The sequence below is a fragment of the Drosophila guanche genome, unplaced genomic scaffold (assembly GCF_900245975.1).
Source record: "Drosophila guanche unplaced genomic scaffold, DGUA_6, whole genome shotgun sequence".
Taxonomy (NCBI): Eukaryota; Metazoa; Arthropoda; class Insecta; order Diptera; family Drosophilidae; genus Drosophila; species Drosophila guanche.
In genome coordinates this window covers 2193779-2215621 of record NW_022995743.1, presented here as the reverse complement: position 1 = coordinate 2215621, position 21843 = coordinate 2193779, and the positions used below count along the sequence as shown (strand labels likewise).

At 49.0% G+C, this 21843-nt stretch overlaps 3 protein-coding genes across 4 annotated transcripts; 1 reads left to right on the top strand and 2 right to left on the bottom strand.

The window, feature by feature from the left end:
• The first annotated feature begins 1068 nt into the window (after positions 1–1068).
• LOC117591977 (pneumococcal serine-rich repeat protein-like) lies at positions 1069–21770 on the top strand. The gene is made up of 7 exons (XM_034285412.1): positions 1069–1193; positions 17549–17675; positions 18676–19277; positions 19345–19477; positions 19602–19786; positions 19995–21503; positions 21717–21770. Exons 3-7 carry the CDS (start codon positions 18678–18680, stop codon positions 21768–21770), a joined length of 2481 nt encoding a protein of 826 aa, XP_034141303.1. The 5' UTR covers positions 1069–1193; positions 17549–17675; positions 18676–18677.
• On the bottom strand, positions 4118–7800 carry LOC117591981. 2 transcript variants are annotated; one of them, XM_034285420.1, is made up of 7 exons: positions 7148–7800; positions 5985–6392; positions 5759–5928; positions 5527–5703; positions 5324–5470; positions 5002–5265; positions 4118–4930 (listed from the first exon to the last, which is right to left on the bottom strand). In XM_034285420.1, the coding sequence occupies exons 1-7, from the start codon at positions 7409–7411 to the stop codon at positions 4828–4830; spliced, it is 1533 nt and encodes a 510-aa protein (XP_034141311.1). In that variant the 5' UTR covers positions 7412–7800; the 3' UTR covers positions 4118–4827. The 2 variants fall into 2 exon arrangements, with proteins under 2 accessions (XP_034141311.1, XP_034141312.1); XM_034285421.1 differs by having other exon boundaries at positions 5985–6389.
• On the bottom strand, positions 12982–17380 carry LOC117591988. The gene is made up of 4 exons (XM_034285431.1): positions 17170–17380; positions 15465–15592; positions 13924–13977; positions 12982–13859 (listed from the first exon to the last, which is right to left on the bottom strand). The coding sequence occupies exons 1-4, from the start codon at positions 17249–17251 to the stop codon at positions 13590–13592; spliced, it is 534 nt and encodes a 177-aa protein (XP_034141322.1). The 5' UTR covers positions 17252–17380; the 3' UTR covers positions 12982–13589.
• Positions 21771–21843: the final 73 nt, after the last annotated feature.

Genomic DNA, 21843 nt, shown 5'->3' with positions numbered 1-21843 from the left:
TATGAAAGGAGCTTAGCTTCCAGCTGCTGCGAGGTAAATCTCATGGCTCCTGGCTGCTGTCTCCTGTCTCCTGTCTGCTGGTCGTGTGCACTCGCCACATTAGTCACAGCTGCAATGTTGCAGCATTAAATAATCCTTGCACTCAGGGCAGGACCATGGTGGGGCACCACAATGGCTGGGCTGGGCCTTGATGGCAACAACAGACGGCCACAGGAGCCCAGCCAGCGACAGGAGTCAAGCGGTGGGGCTGTGAGGCAATATCAGCGTAGAGGGCCAAAGGGGAGTGGAGTACCTGTGGGACATGATTTTAATTGTGTGTCAGAAATTACAGAATTCACTTTCAGTGCCGGCAAAAACCTTTTGTTGCTCTCTCTCAATGGAATGTCTTGTTGGCTCTTGGGGCCACATTGAAGGGACATTTGTTGCCGAAAGTTTGCTGCATAAAGACATGAAACAGGGTCATGACCCTGGGTAGAGCTGAATCCAGCAATACGCTATAGTTTGAACCTCCAACTGCAGCGCATAAAAGTTGTTAATCATTTTTGATAATTCTCTTGCAGCTACTCTCCGGATTGCTGACTTTTCGGAACAACTTTCGGGGCACTGCAGCCTGCAGCTACCTCCTGGCACCAGGACTTGCGGTTGATGTTTGATATGCCAAAGATGAATGCGGAAAAACTTTGCGGCTAGTGCATGAAGCTAGAGGGAAGCCGCAAGGGTACAGCTGAGGACAGCAGTCGGGAGGCTGTGTGGCGCAGGCTGTGAGATTGCACTGCGGATGCATTTCATTTGGAAGGTGGGCCGACACAGACACTACGGAGGGTCTACGGAGTGCGTTGGCCCGTTTACGCAACAGAACGGGCCCCACAGCTCCCACACAACAACCCACACCGCCCACCTCTCCCCTGCCGCCCAACAGCAACCAAAACAACGTCAACGTCAACTCCAGCAACAGCTCCAGCAGCTCCTGCAGATACACCAATCCAACAGCAGCAGCAGCAGCAGCCAATTCCTCCTTGTCATCGCCCACAAAGTGTGCTGCTGGTGTCTTGCCGCATTCTAAGGCGGTTCTGGCATCAAAGTCAACGGCAACGGGACAGGCAAGGGCACTTGAAGCAACTGGAACCGCAGCAGCAAGAACAGGAGCTGCTCCTGCGACAGATGGCAACCGCATCAATGGCATTGTGCAGAATGTGAGTAACTCGAAATCAGCTTACCAGCACCACGCTTTCCCTTTGCCAAATTGCCATAAGAATGTAAGCAGCATTATTAGCTGTAACTGCTTGACCCCAACACGCACTGCACGAAAACTGCAGCTTCAGCTTGAGTCAGCACTGCTTGAGTGAGTCACATGTGTAGCTGGGGCAGCACTGCTTGAGCTGCTTGGCCACAGGTCATAGCAGCACTGCTTGAGCCACAGCATAAGCAATGACAGAAATGTGTATAGAAAATAATTCTTTAAATATTTACTGCTTAATTCTGGCTTACTGTGGGTTTTGTGCAAATTTTAATTTACTTTTGTTTTGCTCATTAAATTTATTTGGCAGATTGATACCCAAACCAAAACTTGTTGACCTTCGATTTGCATATCAACACATTGGCAAGGGGGAAAAGGTGAGCCCACCAAAAAACAACATTTAAGCATTAGACTTAATTAAATCGTCAATTGGTATGAAGTTGTTAATTGAATGTGGGCGTGGAACTGGAAACCCACTTCAAATGAAGACCAACTGAACGCGGCAATGTCTTGCAATGGGAAATAATGAGCATTTTGGTAGAGCGGCGGCAACTTAATTAAGGGCCTGCCCCGGCAACGCCAGCTGACAGCAATGACAGGCAATGGATGGAGGCAGGAGCAGAGCCAGGACCAGAGGCAGGGCTGGGACTTTGGCTCCAGCCTAACCAGCCAAAAAAAACGAGCATTAGAAAAGCCTTTGGTAGCGCACCTCCATCTCCACCATCTATTCCGTCTGTTTATGGATTATGGCAAAATATTTTACATATCTCGCCCCTCTTTGGCTTTGGACTTACTTTTGCGGCTCAATTAAACTCAATTATAATCATGTTGACACAATATTGTTCTGCATTAGTTGGGGGGGAATCTCGATTGCAATTACTCTGGACTTCGAGTCAGTCGCATTTTCACAAGTGCCACAAGTTTTGGCCCAATTTTCACCGCCAATTTGTAGCTTAACTTTTTGCCACAAATTCTCTCAGCTCTCAGGGTTGACATTTTCTCATCGTGTTGGGCTACACTTTGATCTGCCTGATCCAATCCACTGCTCCGGCTGGTGTTTGATTGATTTGATTGCTGATTGCACTCAGTGTGGCCCTGTGCCCTGCTGCTCCTTTCGATTCGCATTCGCATTCGTTTTTTTAGCACCTTTAAGTGGCAGCCTTTCATTGCATCCACTCCACTCTCTGCTGGTTAAAATGTAATTATCCCTGGCCAGGACTCTGTTCAGGCCGGAAATCGAATTGATTTGCCGCTTGGCCAGGCCCAAATGCATGCGAAATGAACTCGAGTTCCGAGTACGAACTATGGACAAAAGTTGATTGAATGTCTGTGCGAATGCCGCTGCAGTTTGGGGGCATAATTGTCGCCTCATTAAACGATAATGCTGCAAAATTGTCTTGGGAGGAGAAATTGAATTTCATAAAGTTTCCGTCGAGCAGGGAGGGAGCTGGGAAGTTGCTTTTGCTGGCAGCAATTAGTGCGCTGGATTCGAACGTGGCCCAAAGTCGGCGACGTGCCTGGCTGCCGTGCGTCAGCTGCTAAAATGAAAACCAAAAAGTTTGTTTATGCTGAGAATGTGGGCGGAGTGGCAGGGCCTGTTGTCATTCAAGTGTTCTAATCAATTCTGATTTAATTTTACGCCCAATTAAGTGTGAAAAGCGTTTGATGTTGGAGTCCACTGCCTCCTGTCTCCTGTCTCCTGTGGCAGCATTGAATATGCTTTATGCCATGTGTGTGCTATGCGGTTCGCTTTTGTTCCCAGGGGTTCGACTTACACTTGAGTAAAGCTATTAGATAGACACACACACACACACACACACACACTCTGGACTATGCTGCTTGCTGTATCTGTATCCGCACCACCGCTCAATCCTCGCTCCACGCTTTCAATCACTCACTTTGCCTCTCTCTCTCTCTCTCTAACCATGGTACAAACTTTCTTCTTATGACAGAGGCAGACGTGGCTGATAGTTTCGCCAAAAGCAAGACATTATCCAATAATCTTTACCAACAGCCACAGCCAGAGCCAGAGCCAGAGCCAGAGCAAGCAGTGCTGCAGCTGGCGTTTCTCCACCGTTTCAGTTTGTTGGAAACTTTAGTCTGCATGACAGCCGATCCGATATCCCTGTGCTTTTGGATTTGTTTGCAGGTAAAGAAACGACCGAGTGAAAAAGGCTCAACCCCCCACACAAAAAGTATGTCTCTTCTGTGCACTTTTTTGCTCCCCCTACACTGGCCATGCACACAGCTGCGTGTGGTAAAGCAGTGCTTAAAACTGCTTGAATTGGGCCTCTCCACATTCCCATCCAACTTTTACATCTGCAGAGCTTCAGGTATTCAGAAATACATCTCGAAGCACACACTTAAAGCTGACAAAACCAAAAGCGAAACGAACCTTCGTCTAGGGCCGCCCGAGGAGTGTCGGCCATAAAACAATTTTGTTGTAAATTAACGATGTTCCCCCAACGGCCCGGCCCTGTGCCGCATGACAGGCAGGTACAGCACACAGAGGCACATACACAAATAAATGAATACTCGTCGGCACTTGACATTTTCTTTACTGGCAGAAATTAGCAGACGGCTGGAGGGGTGCCGCCTCCTCTGGCACCGCCGTCAGCATTTTCAATTTATTATTATACTTCTTTCGTATTGATTTAGGGAGCGAGGCGAGCACACGAATTTCTCTCATTTCTCTTACATGATATGCACAATTTTGAGTGTTGGAGATGGTCGGTCGTAGGGCTTAAGGCACGTTGCTTCACACTGGGCTTAACTGTTAACGTTGATGGGCTGCATTTGAATGCACTTAATTCCGTGTGTGTGTGTGTGTGTGTTGTGTGTGTTGTGTACATTTAAGGCTTGTGTTTTGTGTGCATTTGTCCTCAAGACAGCAGGAGTTGTGTGTCGCACAGACTAATTTACAAATGGGACGCTCACTTTGTGCATCTATTCCTATCTTTCTCTGTGTTTTTCTGATTCTTTCAATTGTGTGTGGTGTGTGTGGTACGGCTGCGGATGAACATGCTTGGGATTGGATTGCTAACAGCTGCCAAGCTCTAAAATGAGAAATAATGAAACGACGACACGGGCGTTACGTTTGCCTCAACGTAACGCCGCAGAGAACTTTTCTCTCTAATTGTTGACAAACAGAAAACACGTTGCTAAATCTGTGTGTTTTGTGTGTGTTTTTTCTATGTTAATTTAGAGCTAAAAACATTTCAGAGCACCTGCAAACGAAATGATATTTTGCTGCGGGGTTTTGGTTTTGGCTTTGGCCTGACTGGGTTATCCTTTTGCTCTACGGATTAATCTCTATATCTATGCATGAAACTATAGCTAACACAATTAATTAACGCACTTCCTATGTGTTGTTGGGGTTGAGGTCGAGCGAATTGGCACCCAGACTGTTTTCACTAACTTATTTATCCGAAATGCACTTGCGATTCCTTTTTGTTTATCCTAAAGTTGGGGCCTCGTTGCTAACTGAATCCCTCTCCACGTCAAGGTCCCTCAAATGTGCTGCTTTAGATCTGTGTGTGTGTGTGTGTGTGTGTGTTGTGTGTTGTGTGTGTTGTGTGAGTGCATGTTCCTCAGTAGACAATGAGCAAATTGTTCTCATTGAAGCCAGCGGAGTGGCCAGCGTTGCGCACAATGAAACAGGAACCATCAAAGTGCATGCGCTTCTCGTTGCGACTGCAAAATGAGGAGGAGAACGCAGTTAGAAGCAAGCAGTGGTGCCTGGTGCAAGCAGTGCAGAAACCTACCGCACAAACAGATGCGAAGTCTTGCCCAGAGAGGCGGTGCAATGGATGCCCGGTGTGGTCAAAGTGGCCGATCCATTGCCAGGACTGGTGCGGATCAGGCACTTGTTGTAGACGCGTGTGACCTTCACCAGGCCATCGGCTGCCTGGGTGATGCGAAATCCGTTGATGTCATAGATCTCGGTGCCATCCTCGGCATAGCTGTAAGACGCATTGGCAATCACTTCGTGGGCTTCAGCCACATAAGAGGGACCATGGCGAGAGTCGCTGGTGGGGACAAGTCGGGATTTACATAAACACTCTGCCTGGGGCTCCAGTTACTCACTCATAGAACACTGCCAGTGTGTAGTCCTTGGTCAGATCGGTGAAAGTGTCGGTTGTGGTGCGCGTACCGGCCGTGTCCACCATGTAGATGAGCGCACACGACTCGCTGGTGAAGCTCACACCCTTGTACCACATCTTGGCATAGCGACTGCAAAAGGGTTTAGGATTAGGAGCATTGAAATTGGTACACTCTTTTGTACGCACACAAAATTGTTGCCCTTCATGCCGTCGTAGGTGACAATTTCGACCTTGGAGCCGCTCTGCAAGATGCGTCCGTTCGGATGGATCATGGCCGAGTTGCTGGTGTTGCGCGATAAAGCAACTGCCACCATGCTGCGCTGATTGAGCACGCGCACCGCCTTGTCCAGAGTCATGTCAATGCTGCAAGCAAGAAGTCATCTCAAGAAGGCCAAAGGTTCAGTTACTGCACACTCACCGCACTCCATCGCGCAGGCGCAACTGTATGGTGCCATTCGACATGGCCATGGGGCCAGAGCCGGGAAATGGCGGCGGTGAGTTGTTCTCGAACTTGAAGAGGCGTGTGCTGCTCCAGCGACCCAGGGCGTAGGGTGGTGGCGGCATTGGGGGCGCCAATTGACCCTTGGCCTGCAACGGATTACAGTTGTGGCTGCATACCTTGAGCTAGGAAGTGCTTCACTCACCTGACCATACATCTGCTCACCCTCGAAGCCATAGCTGGACGGGGTGTGATGGCGTGCGGTGAGTGCCTTACCGCTGCGCGACACGTTGCCAGCAGCCTCCATTCCCTGCAAATTGCTAGCCGAGTACTGCGGCTGCTTGGGCAGGTGTGTGCCGGGCGAGTGCACGTATTGACGGGCCGACTGGCTGCCGCTCTGATAAGCAAAGGCTGGATCGTTGACCAACCCGTTGCCGGTGGTGTTGGTGCCGACGCTGGCGCTGGCGCTGGCGCTGCCAGTGAGGCTGCTGCTGCTGCCGCTGCCGCTGACGCTGACGAGTTGTTCCATGCGGCAACCGCCGGAGGATAGCGAGAGGTTGCTGACGCGCTGCGACAGCTGTCCGCCCGTCATGCCAATGCGCATGCTGGCCTGCTGTGGGTGGATGAGGATGAGAAGGCGAGAGGGAGCAGCGAAGGTTAGCGGAGGGAAAAGAGAGAGGCTTGGAGGAGAGAGAACGATTGAAACGAGCGGAAGTGGAACAGCAGCAGAGTAATCGAGTGACGTGGTGAAATAATTGCCAACAACAGAATATTGACACTCTGTTATACAACTCTGTTATATAACATGCAAAAAAGCCACATAAATATGTTAAATGTTATTAGAATAGCAGAAAAGTGGTTAAAGGGTTTAAAATATGAAGTGAAAATGCACAGATTAGAGCGAGATGGGAAACATGGAAGAAACGAAAGAAGAGAGTGAAACGAGTGTGACCTGTCAATGCCGCTCTGCCATCGAGCTCTGCCAGCTGCGACTGCGGCTATAAGACAGATTCCACTGTTAACGAGCTGTTAATACACTGCTCTTGCGGCTATAAGACAAATTCCGCTGTTAAGACACTGACGCTGCGCAGACGCCTGCTGCGGCGGCGTCTGTTAAGACACTGCAGCTGCGCCGGCAGCTGTTAAAACACTGCCGCTACGCTGACGCCTGCTGAGGCGGCGTCTGTTAAGACACTGCAGCTGCGCCGACGGCTGTTAGCCTGCTGGCCAAATGACGCACCATTTTGGAATAAGAAAAGAAAGAAGAGAAGAGAAAGTTCTTCATTTATGACAAGCAAGTTTTGGTATATGAGAAAAAAAGAAGAGAAGGAAAAAATGTTCATATTATTACTAGCAATTTTCACTCACCGGCGATGGATTGTTGGTGTAGACAGAGCGCTGGCGCACACCGTTGGCCGGCTTGGTGGGCGAGCGCAGAATGTTGTTGATTTTATCATTCATCTGAGCGCGCGACAAGAAGTCCTCGGCATTGAAGATACCCACACGAGCGCCCTTCGGGGAGATGACCAGCGGCTGCTCCGGCATGGCGCAGGAGTTCTCGCAGTCGGATGACTGGCACTCCACCTCCTTGGTGCTGGGCTTGGGCACAGTGGGCTTCGATTCGTTGACCATTTTTTCGTCTCTTCTTTGCTGCTTCTAGAACTTACTTTGCTCCTTCTCGCTCTTCCTTTTCTTCCCTTCCGCGGCAAGTCAGCTCACACAGCCGGCGTTCGCTTTTTCGCTATTTCGTTTGCCTGTTTATGTGTGTGTGTGTGTGCGTGTGTGTGCGACAATTGCGGAATTTTTCACTTTAAAATGTTGAACTGTGTGTGTGAATGAACTCGAGAACGCGGTTGGGGGGGGTATTGGTAGACACGCTGCGTAATGAATGCAGTTGTAGTTGTATTTTACTGGACACGTCTCACACAACGACTCTGAGAGAGGAATTTGAATTTTTATTTTTGACTTTTCACTTTACATGAGCTCCGCTCGCTGGCACAACTTTCGAAAGAATGACTGCTCGGATGTTCAGACGGAAGCTCGAAGCCTTCTCCAATCGAGCCTGAATAAAAAGTCAGAGCTGACTGCGCCGCAAAATCGACAGCAATAGTCAGGGTTGCCTTGACAAAGGTGTATATGTAGCAGGGGTGGAGAAATGTAATAATTACCCTACACTGGAGTGTTCCTTTTTGCGGGTATTTTTAAACGAGTATTTTTAAAGGAAATAAATTCGATTTAAGGCTTTCCGCTGCTTGCTGCTTGCTGCTGGCTGCCACACTTGAATGCATTTCCTTTTGCTTAATCCTATTTCAGGCTTTTAGTGCCGCCCAAACGAAGTTTGCCCAAGCCCAAGCGGCGAATATAATTGAATTAAGGCACAGCAGGAATAGAGGCTGCAGCAGCTTTAAAGTATTTGTGCAAAAATTGAAAAGTCAGCCAACAGAGTTGCCTTGCCCGCCACTTGGCCCAAAAGTGCGGTGTGCTCAATGGGTGGAATAAAACTGAAAGTAACAAACTTTCTCAAGTGCGTGCCCCTAGGCACGAGCCAAGAGTCATGCCCGAAGCACTCTCCAACTTGGCTGCTTACAGCTGATGCAGCGTATCGCCTGTCTGCTCCTCAATCTGTTGCAATTTCGATTGTGTTCCGGCAGCAATATTATAGTGGTTCTGGTATATTCTTTTGCCAATATATTGAATATATATTTATGCACATTGTTTTGCTCAGTTTGTTTTGCTGCCGAGCTGTTGACAAATTAGCGCCGATATTTGGCAAGTGCCCTGAAGGACGCGCGCACCCGCTAGAGGCAATGAAAATTAGCCACAAAAACGTCACACGGCTTGTTGTCTGTCCGGTGGGAATATTTTATTTATTTATTGTTTTCTCGTTAAGCAGAACTATTGTTGAACTGGGCAGAACCCTGAACTTCTTCGATCGACAACTGTCTGCGCCTCCTGCCTGCCTGCATGATTGATTTTGGCTTTCACTTCTTTTGGTTGAAATAGTTGGCTTGATGAGCGCATTGACTCCTTGCAATTTGGCCATCGGCCACCCACGCTAACAGCAGGGGGCAGCAGAAATTTCTAACACATTTTGCTGTGACATTTTTGAAAATGTATTTTCGGCGCTGCAGCTGCAACGCACAGCCCACGCATTGCATTGACTCAGTTTTGAGAGTGCGAATAATGAAAAGAGAAATGTTGGAAAATATATATTTATGGAAAATGCAATGTGGTTGGGAATGGTTGGCTGAATGAAATACGGAAACTCATTTTTAAAAAGCCTCCACAGCCGCCACCTCCTTTTGTTGTCACTCCCAGCCGCAAGCGAACAAATTGGTTAACCTCCTTTTTGTTTTTGTATTTGTTTTATGGCTGTTTTGGGTAGTCTATATTTATGTTTCATAAATATGAATGTGGTGCCTGTGACTATTTTTGCAGTTTTAATTACTAGTTGCTTGATTACTCTAGGCCACATTTTAGTTGAGTGGATTTTGCCGTTTACTCCAAATGAATGTGGCCAAATGCACAGAAAGCGGACTTCCACTCGGTCGCCCGCGAAAATGTAAGTAAAAGAAAAACTATTTTTATCGAGAGCCAAGAAAAAACCTCATGAAAGTGTCAGTGAACTTTGGCGCAGACAAAGCTGTCGGAGATTGGAGGGGATTCGGAATGGGATGCACTCGCTGAAGAGCTGCAGAGTGTTGCAATCTTTGACGTCATTGGAACGCCCGAAGTAGTGGTGGGGGGAGGAGGGGCAGGCAGATTGATGGCAAACTTATGGCATAATTGAAATGGTTTTAAAAATCCATTCTTAATGCTCTCCCCTATTAAATCCTTTTGCCATTTTGCATTAAAAACAATTAGCGCCCGCGACGCCACTTTCCTTTGTCGACAGCAGCGGGCAGAGGCTGGGGGAAAATTAATTGATTGTCAAGATGAGGCAATGGCAACAAATAAATGTGTCTGCTCATTCAGCGGGTGATCTTTTGTTGCCACACTCACTCAGGCACATACTGGGGAGTACAGTAGATATGAAATTACAATCGTATGTACATAAGTATAATGTATACATAAGTTTGTACATATTTTCGACATTTTCCTTGATGTTCTCATATCTGCCGCATTGGCACGGCTAAGAGCCTCGGCTTGACTTTCATCAATATTTTGGCATTCCTGGCATTTCCCGCTCATTCCTGCAGCGATTTGAGTGACTGAATCCCAGCCGGCGGCGACAGCAGCCCCAAGTGAATCATGGGGATTTCCTGGAAGCATCTTCGCCCACGCCTTGTGCCCGACAGGGAGCAGTCCAAGGGGGAGGGAGCTCTGGCTGCTCGATCAGTCGTCATTTGTCGTCTAGCCACTTGCCAAAAGTCTAATATAAGCCCAAGCATTCGGCCCCTGCACCGCGCTGAGGTGTGCTAAGCACAGAGGGATGGGGAGAACTGTTGCTAAACTTTCGCAAGATTTAATGTATGCTGGCTGGCGCGTTGCCCGCCAGTGTCGGGCCACATTTCACGCTTCAGTTGCCAGCAAACAGAGGGCTGCCCGGCGGTGACGTTGCTGTGTCGTTTTTGATTTTGATAAAATAGGCCAAAGTGCTCATCAATAACCTTTTTGTGTGGCAAAAAACGGTGAGCAATGTGCATATGTAAATACATATGTAAATATGTATGTGTGTACATATATGTAGCTCTATGCATACATCAAATGCACAGCTTTGCGGTTTTCATTGTCTTGATTTTAATTATTTAATTGCAATTTGCTCGACCCGACCCGCTTCATATTTTATTCATTGATAGCACAAACAGGGAGAAATTCAAATAAAAATAACAAATGAGGAAATTGTATATAAATATTATGCAAAGATGGCATGGCATGGCATGGCATGGAGGCACGTCCATTGCCTCCTGGCAGCTGCCACGCCCACTTGCGCTCCCGAAACGTGCTCCACATTTCCTAGGTCGTCGCTGCAGCCGCCGCCGTACACTCTACTGCTGTGATTGTCGGTAGCGCAGGTAATGGAGAGAGCAAAGCGTTGAGCGAAGAGAGCAGAGCGAAGAGAGCAGAACGAAGAGCGGAGAGAGCGAAGGGCATAAATCAAGCGACTTTCACGCTGCCTGGTTCCGCCTTCGCCTTCCGCCTGGCTTTATCTTATTTTTCGATTATTCCTGCTGTTGTTCTGGATTGAATTTTTTTCATTTTATTTCGTATTATTGTTATGGCGAAATTTTGTCAAAATGATTTTTATAACACATACTCGGGGGGCACTTACTTTTGATGGTGGTGAATGTTTACTTATTCATGTGAGGATCTGCCTTTTACTCGAAAATTCGCTATACAAAAAATGATAGGGCAGTGGCCCAGGCACAGCCCAAAACACAGGCAGCTGCAGGTGTGACTGTAATTGTGGACTGCGACTGTAAGTGCGGACTGCGACTGTAACTGAGAGTGGGACTGTCCTTTGACTCTGTCTATCCGGTGTGCACTGCCATTATAATAATGGGAAATCATCCCATAGCCGACAAGAGAAAGGGTTTTTTCCACCCTGCCATAGTTTCCGGCACGCATTTCACATTTCGCTTTGTGCCATTTATTTTCATTCATTTCCCAGAAGAGGGAAACGCAACGACCAGAACGATGCGAAATGATACCAAGAACCCAGCAGACACACAGTCAGCTGTCCAGACTGCTCTGTGCTGTGTGCTGTGTGTGCTGTGTGGGGGGGTTCAATGCACCGAGGATGGAACTCCCGGAGCTGGATCTGGGGCTGGGCCAAAGGCAGCCAATGGCGGGGGACTGTGAATTGGCAATAACCAGACCAAGGGAATCACAAGCGGACTCGAACTATTTTCTATAGCCGCCCCACAGCCAGACGCAGACAACCCGCTGACTCAGAAATGTGGACACAAAATCCCCCCCATCCAGCCATCCAAAACTGTCAGCGTTTATCTGACGGCGTTCCCATTTCGAGTCGAGTAAATTTACAATGATGTCTGCCAGTGCACACCTTGCTTTTCGGATGCACTGCCAGAGGGTAATTCGAATCGGTTCAACTGCTTGCCAGTGCAAGAATCAAGCAGTGGAAAGTCCAACCAAAGCCTAACCCTCTGAAAGAGTATCTGCAGCTGCGACTGCTGCCCTTTCGGCTGCTTTTTCTTTGAAGAAAATTCCCTCAGCTCACAGTGGGGTCTGGTGAGCTGTAAATAAGAACAAAGTGAACCACGCCATCACCCATTTCTGGTTGGGGACTCCATTGTTTATGGCCCGCTGTGACGGTGGCCAACTGTCAAGTGAGCGGCAAGCCCACACGCCTCAGTGGGGGCACGGCGACTGAAGGAATGCTTTCAACTTTTCCTTACTTTTCGGCTAACAACTCGCAATTGGGATCAAGTCAATATTTGTCGAGTAAAAATTCTTAAGTATGCAGCACCTGGAAGGATGGTTGCTTGCTTGGCGGGAGAGATGTTTGCATTAATTTATAAATTAAAAATAATTGTTTGCATGGTTGGATGCTGCTGCTCCTGCTGCTGGTCCTCTTATTGCTGTTGTTTCTTCTCCTTCTCCTTCTCCTCCTCCTCCTCCTCCTCCCGCTGACAACATTTCAATTAGTGAATATTTAATATTGCGGCTGGGGGGGGTGCAGGTACATAACTCTGTTGCTTTCTGCTCTTTATTTTGCTCTTCTGTATTCAGCATTCTCTTCATGTCTCTGCCGCTTTAGGAGTTCATTCAGCTGAAACTGGATGGATTGGTTTAAGCATTTCCAGCCATACCTATGCCACATGCATCCCTAGAGACCCGTTTAAACTTTGTTGCCACGAAAATGAAATTCCACTAGCAACAAAATGTACTAGCTGTGGGCGTTAAACGGGGCGTGTCAGGTCACTTTTCATGTTCCAGTTGTTGTTGTTTCCTGGTTTGATTGTTTTTGGCGTGTCAAAACGTGTGGGAGAAAATTCATGGAACACAGTCGGGAGTCAACTTTAAGGCGTAAAGACCAAACAAACACAAGCTACACGTACAGTGAGTGCGAGAAGTGTGCGCACCCAGCAAAGAACATTTTTCTTTTGCATTTGAAGTTGATGTTTCCATTAGCTGCTGCCAGGCAATAATTTACTTCAAATCCTTGGCTGTTTGCCTTGTGAGAATACTTGCCTGACGCACTGTATGTGCATGTTTACACTAGCTCTAACATAGACAAGGACTGGGCAAAAATTCTGTGATTTATTGGAGCGAAGACCAAATACGGCAAAATGTCAAATTTGAGTAGGAGAGAGACTCCCCTACTATACGTTTTATATATCCTTAGTTGCCACAACCTTCTGCTAATATTTTTGCATATTTTTCACAGGCATTTGCATTGAAATGTTTTCGTGTTTCATTGCTTGACCATTAGACAAAATACAATTAGTGGCACACGAAAGTGCTGTTAGCTGGACAACAAATACATATTTACATACATATATTTATGATTGGATTCTGGTGAGGGACGTGGACATGCCGGAAGCTGTACAGAGGCCTAAGAGCCTGCCTGGCGGTCGCTGCAATTACCAACGTGGCCTGCGGTTTTGCCTTCAGCTTCAGCCTTCGGGCTTCGGGCTTCGGGCTGCCATGTCAATAAACTGCACAAAACCACACGCAAAAGTTTCGGTGGCTGTCAAAGGTTATTACAGCACTCGGGCCATACTAATTAGTGGCCGGCAGCCGGGGGGTGGGCCTACTAAAAGCAGTTTAATTGCACACCGAGAGGAGACACAAAATGCCCAGCACACTGATTGAGTTTGAAGTCGTCCTTGTCCCTCACTCCTCCTTACAGCTGTGGCAGGCAGCATCGTAGGCGTTTGGCCAACAGAAGGAATAGGCCCAAGCCGAATGCAAATGCGAATGCCTGGCCGTTGCCATGGCTGCTGCTGTGGCCCGTATTCTTGCCGGGCACAATGGCATTGTGGATGCCGCTGCCACTGCTAGCTGCGCCACCCGTCGAGTTCTTGATGCGTCCATTGTGTCCATTGCAGAGATTCTGCTGGCAGGAGCTGTAGTAGGTGCGGAAGGAGCCATCCGGCGTGTTGCCATTCGGCAGCTGTCAAATGTGGATCAATAAATAGAGAAAGGGTTCGGGCCAAAGGGTCAGTAGTTCCACTCACCATGGGTTTATCCTGGCAGTCACGTAGAAAGGATATCACTTTGCTCGCATTGCGCTGTAAGAACAGGGAGAATGGGAGAACGAAATATTGGTCCAACTTTTCGAGTGTCTGATTAACGATATTATTGCCTGGGCATTCATCACAATTAGGCAGCCACTTGAAATGGAACTATACGAATGGAATGAATAAATTCCAAACTATGCCATGAATGGAATTTAAATGAGAGTTTCTTCTTTCTTCCACACCAGGGAACAAAGTTTTAATTGCCAACCAACTGCATGGCTCATACACATATGGCATCCAAGCTCCGAGCTCTGAGCACTCGCCGTCTAATCCCCGCTAGGCCAAGCGTCTTTGATGCCGCTCTAAATTGAATCAGCAATTTTTGGGCCCATCTAATGAGGCGCCTGCAAATTTTAAAACTCATCTGGTTATGCAAACACACAGAGGAGGCGGAGACGCGTAGAGACTTTACGTTGACTTTGTGGGGTGCCATGTAAGCCAGTCTAAGCCCCAGACCCAGTGTCAGCCCCTGTCCTAGTCCCAGACACTCCTATGGCTGTCGCTGGCTCGTTTGCCTGTGTGTGGGCGGTAGCTTTTTGTACGCCTTTCTGGCTTTCCATTAAATTATGGTAATGGATTTTTTATGCAGTCTGTTTTTTGGTTTGCCTGCCGTGTTTTCTCTCGCTCTTTTGTGTGTTTGATTTCAGCTGCTTACAGTGTGAAATGAAAGCGTGGAAAAAGCTTTCAATAGCGTGAAAAAACAATCCAGGATGAGCGCTCCACACGAAGGGGGGGCTCTGGCGTCAAGTGGCAGACTTTGCAGCAGACACTTCTGGGCGCCCACAGGCAGATGCACATATGCCGAGAGTACAGCAAGGAATTCAATTAGTTGTTAGTTTCAGACATAACTCTGTTTTGCTCTGATCTGCTTTGCTCCTCACTGCTATGTTCCGTTATGTTCTGCTCCACTCTCTTCACCACTGTTCCGCTCTCTTCTCTTCACTGCTCCGCTCTCTTCTGCTCTGCTCTGCCACTAAAAGCAGTTAGTTAATGGTCGCCTTTTATTTCGTTGTACCGCGCTCTACGTGCGATTCGCTAATTTCGAGAGGGGGGGTAGTGGGCGGAAACTTTCTCGGCTATGGCAACATTTTGGCAAACAAAGTTGCGCGCACAAAGGTTGTAGGTCTGCATAAAAACCAGGCATGCCATGTCCCACTTTGTAGCCAACAACAACTGGGAGTGTGGCTCCCAGTTGCGGGTGCTGCCCGCATACGTATAGCGTAGAGTTAAACGCCTGGCCATAGCCGTGGCAAGTCTGCAAACATTTGCGGCACGTTCCGCAGCGACTTTTTATGAGCATTTTGGAGCAGGAAACACACTTGAGAAAAAGCGGCAGCTACCAGCACGTTGCCGTGACTAGAGATGAGAATTTAGCTAGCTTTTTGGCAAGAACTTTGCATAAATATGTTGATCAAAAGGCTAAACAGGGAAGGGTTAAGCACCACTTTTCTTTTGCTCAGTGTAATCTACATACTTACAATCGACTCCTGGCGCATCGTGAGGCAGTATTTCGTGCTGCAGTTGAGAACCTTGACAGAGCTGGCGTTGGTCACACAGGAGTCATCACTGTAGCCGTCCAAATACGTGCAAATATAACAGTCGAGTGCTGCAGGAAGAAGGAGAGCATAAAGAGAGCTTAGAACAGCGTGAGTACAGCAGAGAGCGATAGATAGAGAGAGATAGCGACAGCAGCGAAAGAGCTGAGAAATATTGAACGAGGTCATGACGCTCGCCTGCGTTGCCTTTCGCTTTCGGTTTGTTGTTGTTTTCTCAATATGATTTTAATGATGATCATCACGTTCATCATTTGCTGCATGTTGTCGCTGTGCTTTTCTTAGAATTTATTAATAGCCCCCAAGCGGCCGCAACAACAACAAACATCCACAGCATCTATCTATAAAAATACAATAATTAATTGAATTAAAGTGAGAAATTTTGGCAGCAGACTTTCTGTCTATTTGCCAAGTGGCACGACAACGTCCTCGACATGTATCGCCCGTACCCCCACCCGTACCCCGTACACCCCGCACAACCCCACAGATCTATTCTAAATTTGTATATGCCTTTTTTGTGTAATAACAATGACGTCAATGGGCAACAGCCCCCAACACCCCACAGAGAGTGGACCGACCATGTGTAAACGGACCGATGACACGAGACTCTTGGCATCACACTCTGGCCAAATGTTCTCCTAACAAAAAAGAAAGATCGCCTTCAAAATCAAAAGCCTCCACAATTACCAAGAATTGCGTTGGCCCCTCATCTCGCTGCTATTTCTGTCGCGATTTTGCATTTTGAATTCTGCATAAAATTTGATTCTTGGCACGCTTTGCTGGCGGATTCGCGGTAGTCGAAAAGATAGAGAATTGTATCAGAATTATAACAGTCATAGTTGGTGCCCATTTGTGTAATGATTTTGTGATGTTTGCAGTAGATAAATGTCGCAAAGGAACAAATGATATTTGCAGTAGATAGTGTCAAATATTAGCTAAATAAATGCAGGTTGTTGCTTATTATGCCCTTCGAATAATAGACACAGACACTATTCAGCTGCAAGGGGAATTCACTAAGAAGGTGAAGTCGTGGACCAATAGAGTGTTGAACAACGCTCTCTCGGCCCTAAGAGAGACTAGCGCCTGTTATTGTTTTCATGCATACTGAAAGACGTCACCTTGCAAGTAAATTCACCCTGCTGCGCTGTACACCGAATAGCAAACAACTTTGCGCTCTGCACAGATCTTTGGGAAATGATTTGTATCATCTTTTTGTGTGTGGCAATCAATAAATTTTGAATGCGGTCACTGGCGAGTGACGTAGACAGCTGAAAGGCGAACAAGAACAGCAAAAGGCAGACCAGAAAAGAAATAAACTGAAAACGCTCACAATTTTTCAACCAAAAAAAATGTAAGAATAGAAATTGAATGGTCTAAAGTTCTGTTGAATCAATTGGAGGTCCCTGGCCAGATCACATCCATGCCAAGAACATTTCAAAATGTACCTGAAAATGCGGGGGGAAAACAGAGACTGAGACGTATGACTCGTTATGAGCACTACATTTCGCCATAAAAGAGCTAATTAAGTTAAGCAGAAAATGAGCTGCCAAGTGGGAAGGCACTCGAGACTGATGATGAGTGGGATGATGATGGGTTTTGCTTTTTGGGGAAACCCTGCGGACAGACAAACCATTTGTGATGCCCAGCGACAGTAAGGCGACGTAGAGAACCATCCGTAGTGGGATTTGCGACACTGCAGACATCATTTCCATGCCGTCAACGCGATGCTTTGACTTCTATTGGTTCTTATGGACACTGACAGTTGGAGGCGTCTCGGCTGACGGGACGATGGTTACGCGTTGCCGTTAACGTTTGCCACTTGACTGAGCGAAGTTCGATTGCTGTCCAACAAGACTGCTGACAACTTGACGGATGTTTGTACAAAAGCGACACACAATAAACAGACTTGCCACGAAGCCCTGTACCGTGATATCTTATCGTACTAACATCGATAAAGAATTCTTCTTTAGAACTGTAATTAAGCGAAAACCTTTCACTTGTTTTTACAGCCTGACCGCTATGTGCCCGGCTCTCCCATCTTTCGCGACAGCAGTCCAGCGCGCGCCGCCACCTCAGCCTCGGGGGCGCCTATAACAGCTGCACCAGCCCCAGCCACGTCCAGGAGGAGCTCCAAAGGTACGTACCCAAGTTGTCCCTGGCCTGATAGTTGACACACTTTCCGCGACATTCGCGTAAATAATGTACAGCAAAAAATATGCAAATGACTGCTGGGCATATCATTTCCGGCCGCTGTCAAACTTTCAACGATTTGTGGGCCACAGACGACCTCTTTTTGTGGGGCGCTCGAGTTGCTTGACCTTTGACAGACGATGCGGGATACTTTTTGCATGGAATTTGGGTTAACCAAATGGAGCCAAAACAGTCGAAGAAGGAGCCAAAAACAGGCGAGTGGATAGCCAAAAGTTTGCTTTTCCATTTGCCATTTCTCTCCGACCTAAAATATTGCACAAAAATTATAAATAAATAAATAAATAAATTAGTGATGGGGGAATACTTACCCTCGCTTTCTATTGAAAAATCTATTACGGAATGTTCATTGTTCAAACAACAACAGGAGACGACGGGCCGGACGAGCCAGACAGCGGTACAGTCCATGCTCTGCCGACGTCCACTTCCCGCTCAATTAATTGTGGCCAAGGGAATTCGATTATTATTATTATTATTATCTCAATGGCTGATGTTTGATTGTTGGCTTTGTTTCCACGTAAATTTAGCTTTGTGTTTACGTGCAAAAATCTGCCACAACCCCCAGAATCTGGGAATGGGGAAAGTCCCCAGCGGAAATTGCCAGCCACAGAGCCACTCGAGCAACCCCTACTGGGACTTGGGAACTGGGAACTGGGAACTGAGTCACTTAATGGCGCAACATGTGAGCTACAAATGGGGTGGAGGCGCCGCTGTCACGCTATAGTTTATCGATTTTATTTGTTGATTTAGTGCCCCGGGCTGAGGGCTGGTGGGGGTGCAATCCGCTGACTATTCTTGTGGCCAATTCAGTTGATTTTGCGGCCTTTGATGAGCGACAGGTATAGGCGGCGGTGAGGTCAGCTGCCAAACGGAAGCAATCTCTGAGGGAATCCTTGACTTAAACATCCTCTTGCTTGGTCTCTCGCAGCCATGACGGCGTCTGTAACAAATGCAGCACAGGGAAGCAACAGCAGCAACATCAACAATTCCATTGCCGGCAAATCCCGACCGCCCGCCTGCTACATGAGCACTCGATCCGCTGCCATGATGGCGCTGGCACTGGGCCAAACATCCTCCAGTGGCAGCTCCAACGTCCAACGCTCCTCCACGCCCGTCCACACCCAGAGCGCAGCCAGTCCGAACGCTTCGCCGCGTCCCAGCCACAGGAACGTGCCGTCTGTCGTCGCTTCACCCGCCAGCGATGCGTCCCGGTCGAAGCCATCAACACCAACGGCCACGCGGGCAGCAGTCGTGGCAGCCCTGAATGGTGGTGGGATCTTCTCGGGCGGCAGCAACTCCAGCGGCTCCGACAATGATGGCTTCAGCACTTCGGGCTCATCAACGGCCACGGCGCTGCGGCGACTGTACTTTAAGAGCGGTCGCAGCATCAAGAACAAGATCAATGCCTCGACGACATCCTCGTCGGCGACGCCACTGAACGGCCTGCCGCTGAATCCCGTGTCCAGCGCCTACCACAATTCTGTGAGTGGAATGCACAGCATGGCCGTGGCAGGCGGTGGAGTGCCCAAGGTGAGTGTGCAAGGAGTAACCCTTTGAGTGTGCCTCATGCTAATGCAATTCCTTGCCTGACTTGCAGCTGGTTGTAATGGGCACATCGTCAGCCTCCATACCGGACACCAACATCAACACATCCACGGACTCGGCCTCCACGCTCATCACGAACGTCACCCACACGGACACCTCGGAGACGTGCGACTCTTTGGACTTGGGTAGGTATTGATTGGTTGATGGATGTCCACGGCCAGACGGCCCCAGAGCTCGGGTTAATTAATCAACTAATCAATCTGCTGGGTGTCTCTCCTCTGTTTTTGCATCTTTTGCTGCCGCCAACAGGCGACAACTCGGGTCCCAGCGAGCCGCTATTCAGTTCACTGGAGGAGCCGCTGCTCACCGCCATTCAAATCGATTCTGAGCACGAGACGAGCGGCAGCGGCGGCGGCATCGGCACTGAACTGGAACTAACGAGCTGCTCACGCTATCCGCCCAGGCCCGACATGAATCTGCAGGACAGCACGGAGGTAAGGATTGCCTGATTTGATGGATTCTTTTGGTGTTATTTCCATTTTTTGTTCACATTAATTGCGCTGTAAACTGTTAATAACAGCGAAAAGTGCCTGCCGCGATTTACAATACTCAAGTTGAAACCTTTTGCAACACTGCTGCGGCCTAACACATGTTTCTGTTTGTTTATTTTGCGAATTTGTTCAACGTGCCACGCGCTTGCAGAGCCAGGAATCCTGTTTATCCATATTGACGGCTGAGCAGTCGTCCACCACTCCACTGCTCTCGTCACAGCGACGCCAAGCGGCTGGTGGCCATTCGCCAGGGAGCCGCAGGGAGGAGCGACAGCCGAGCAGCCGTAGGGAGCCCAGCACGGCGCCTCCGCCGACACGAGTGCGGGACCACTTCACCTTCGATCCCCCGCTGTCACCCAAGTCGGCGCGCAGCAGCGAAAAGGCTCGCAGTCATTTCACATTCAAGGACGAGCCCCAGGCGCAGGCAGAGACGCGTCGTGGCTACAACTCGTACTACGCGGGGCCAGCTAATGGAGGAGGAGCAGCAGCAGGCAAGGGAGCAGAGGGAGTACACAGTGCTGGTGGGGGACGCACTGTGCCCGCCAGCGAGGGTGATGGCGATGAGGAGGATGACGAACGCGGCAGCGGGGCAACTGCCGCCGGCAATCGCAACAAGAAGCTGCGTCCCAGGGAGCGTGACACAAATGCAAATGACGCCTCTCGCACATACATATCGCCCGGAGTATCGCCATCGAACAGCCGGCGCAACAGCCCCAAGCGGGATAAGAAGCGAACGACACCCTCCGCCTCGACGGGGGCCATCGCCAAGGTCAGCTCGGCGCCGCCCACCATGAAGGATGGCCACTTTTTCAGCTCTTCCGGCAAGCAACGGCAGACCCCCCAGCAGCTGTCGCCCTCAGCCACGGTGAGTGCCGCCCAGCAGCGAAAGTACTCCTCGAGCTCGTCCAGCGGCAGCAGCGAGCGCTGTCTGCGTGAGCTGGCAGCGGCGCCTGGCACCATGTTTCCCTTTGACCGGGAGGCGCTGGATCACGAGAGAATCCAGAGGGAATGCTTTGCGCCCAGCTCGTCGACGGGCAGCGTCAGCAGCGACTCGGATGAGGCGGAGAACCGTTCGGTGTACGAGCGGAAGCTGGGAGCGGACATCTTCCAGCAGTACTCGCGTCTCAGCCAGCAGGAGCAACTGCAGCAGCATCTGCACCAGGAGCAACGCGAGTGGGAGCGGGATAGAGATCGAGATCGGGATCGACCACCGTCCCGCAAGAACTCGAAGCGCATACGACCAGACTCGGTGATCCACACGACCATCAGGGAGAACCAGCAGTATGTGCCGCAATCGGACGCCTTCTATCCGCAGGCCAAGTCCTCCTCCTCGCCCAGTGATCACTCCTACGCGGAGCTGAACAAGTTCGACGACATAGCCAACAAGTTCGAACAGATCCCGCCCAAGCATGGTTCCACCTCCACCCTCAACCTGCACATGCCCAGTCCGGGCAGCGATTCCGGTCAGCTGTCGACCCTCAGCCCAACGGACACCAACCGCAAGCGCTCCTTCAAGACCAAGTCAAACAAGAGCAGAGCCAAAGAGGATTACGGCTTTCAGCTGGAGGAGCGTGGCGCTGGACCCATCAATGTTACGGCAAATCCCATGGAGGCGGCTGCGGTTTGCAAGCAGCCACGCGCCACCATCGTTGTGCAGCAGGTACGTACATTATAGCTGTAAAATATACCCCCCGCACATTTTAGTGCAAAGCGGAGAACTCTCTTTTGTTCCCCGTCTTCGTTTTGTCTGTTTGCCGCTATCTCTCTCTGCTCAAAGTTGCGTGCACTCTCGCTCTCTCGATTTCGCTGTTCGCTTTTGCTCTCCGAATATATCTATCTGCTATCTCTCTCTCACTCTGGCCGATGTTCGCAGCTCATAAAACGATGCGCAGGCAGCGATCGATTCAGTAAAGCAAAGCAACGGTAAAGCAAAGCATCGTCTCTGGCATAACGTACACGCAAAAAGCTTTTCAAACGCAACGCGCAGTATCAATTACATA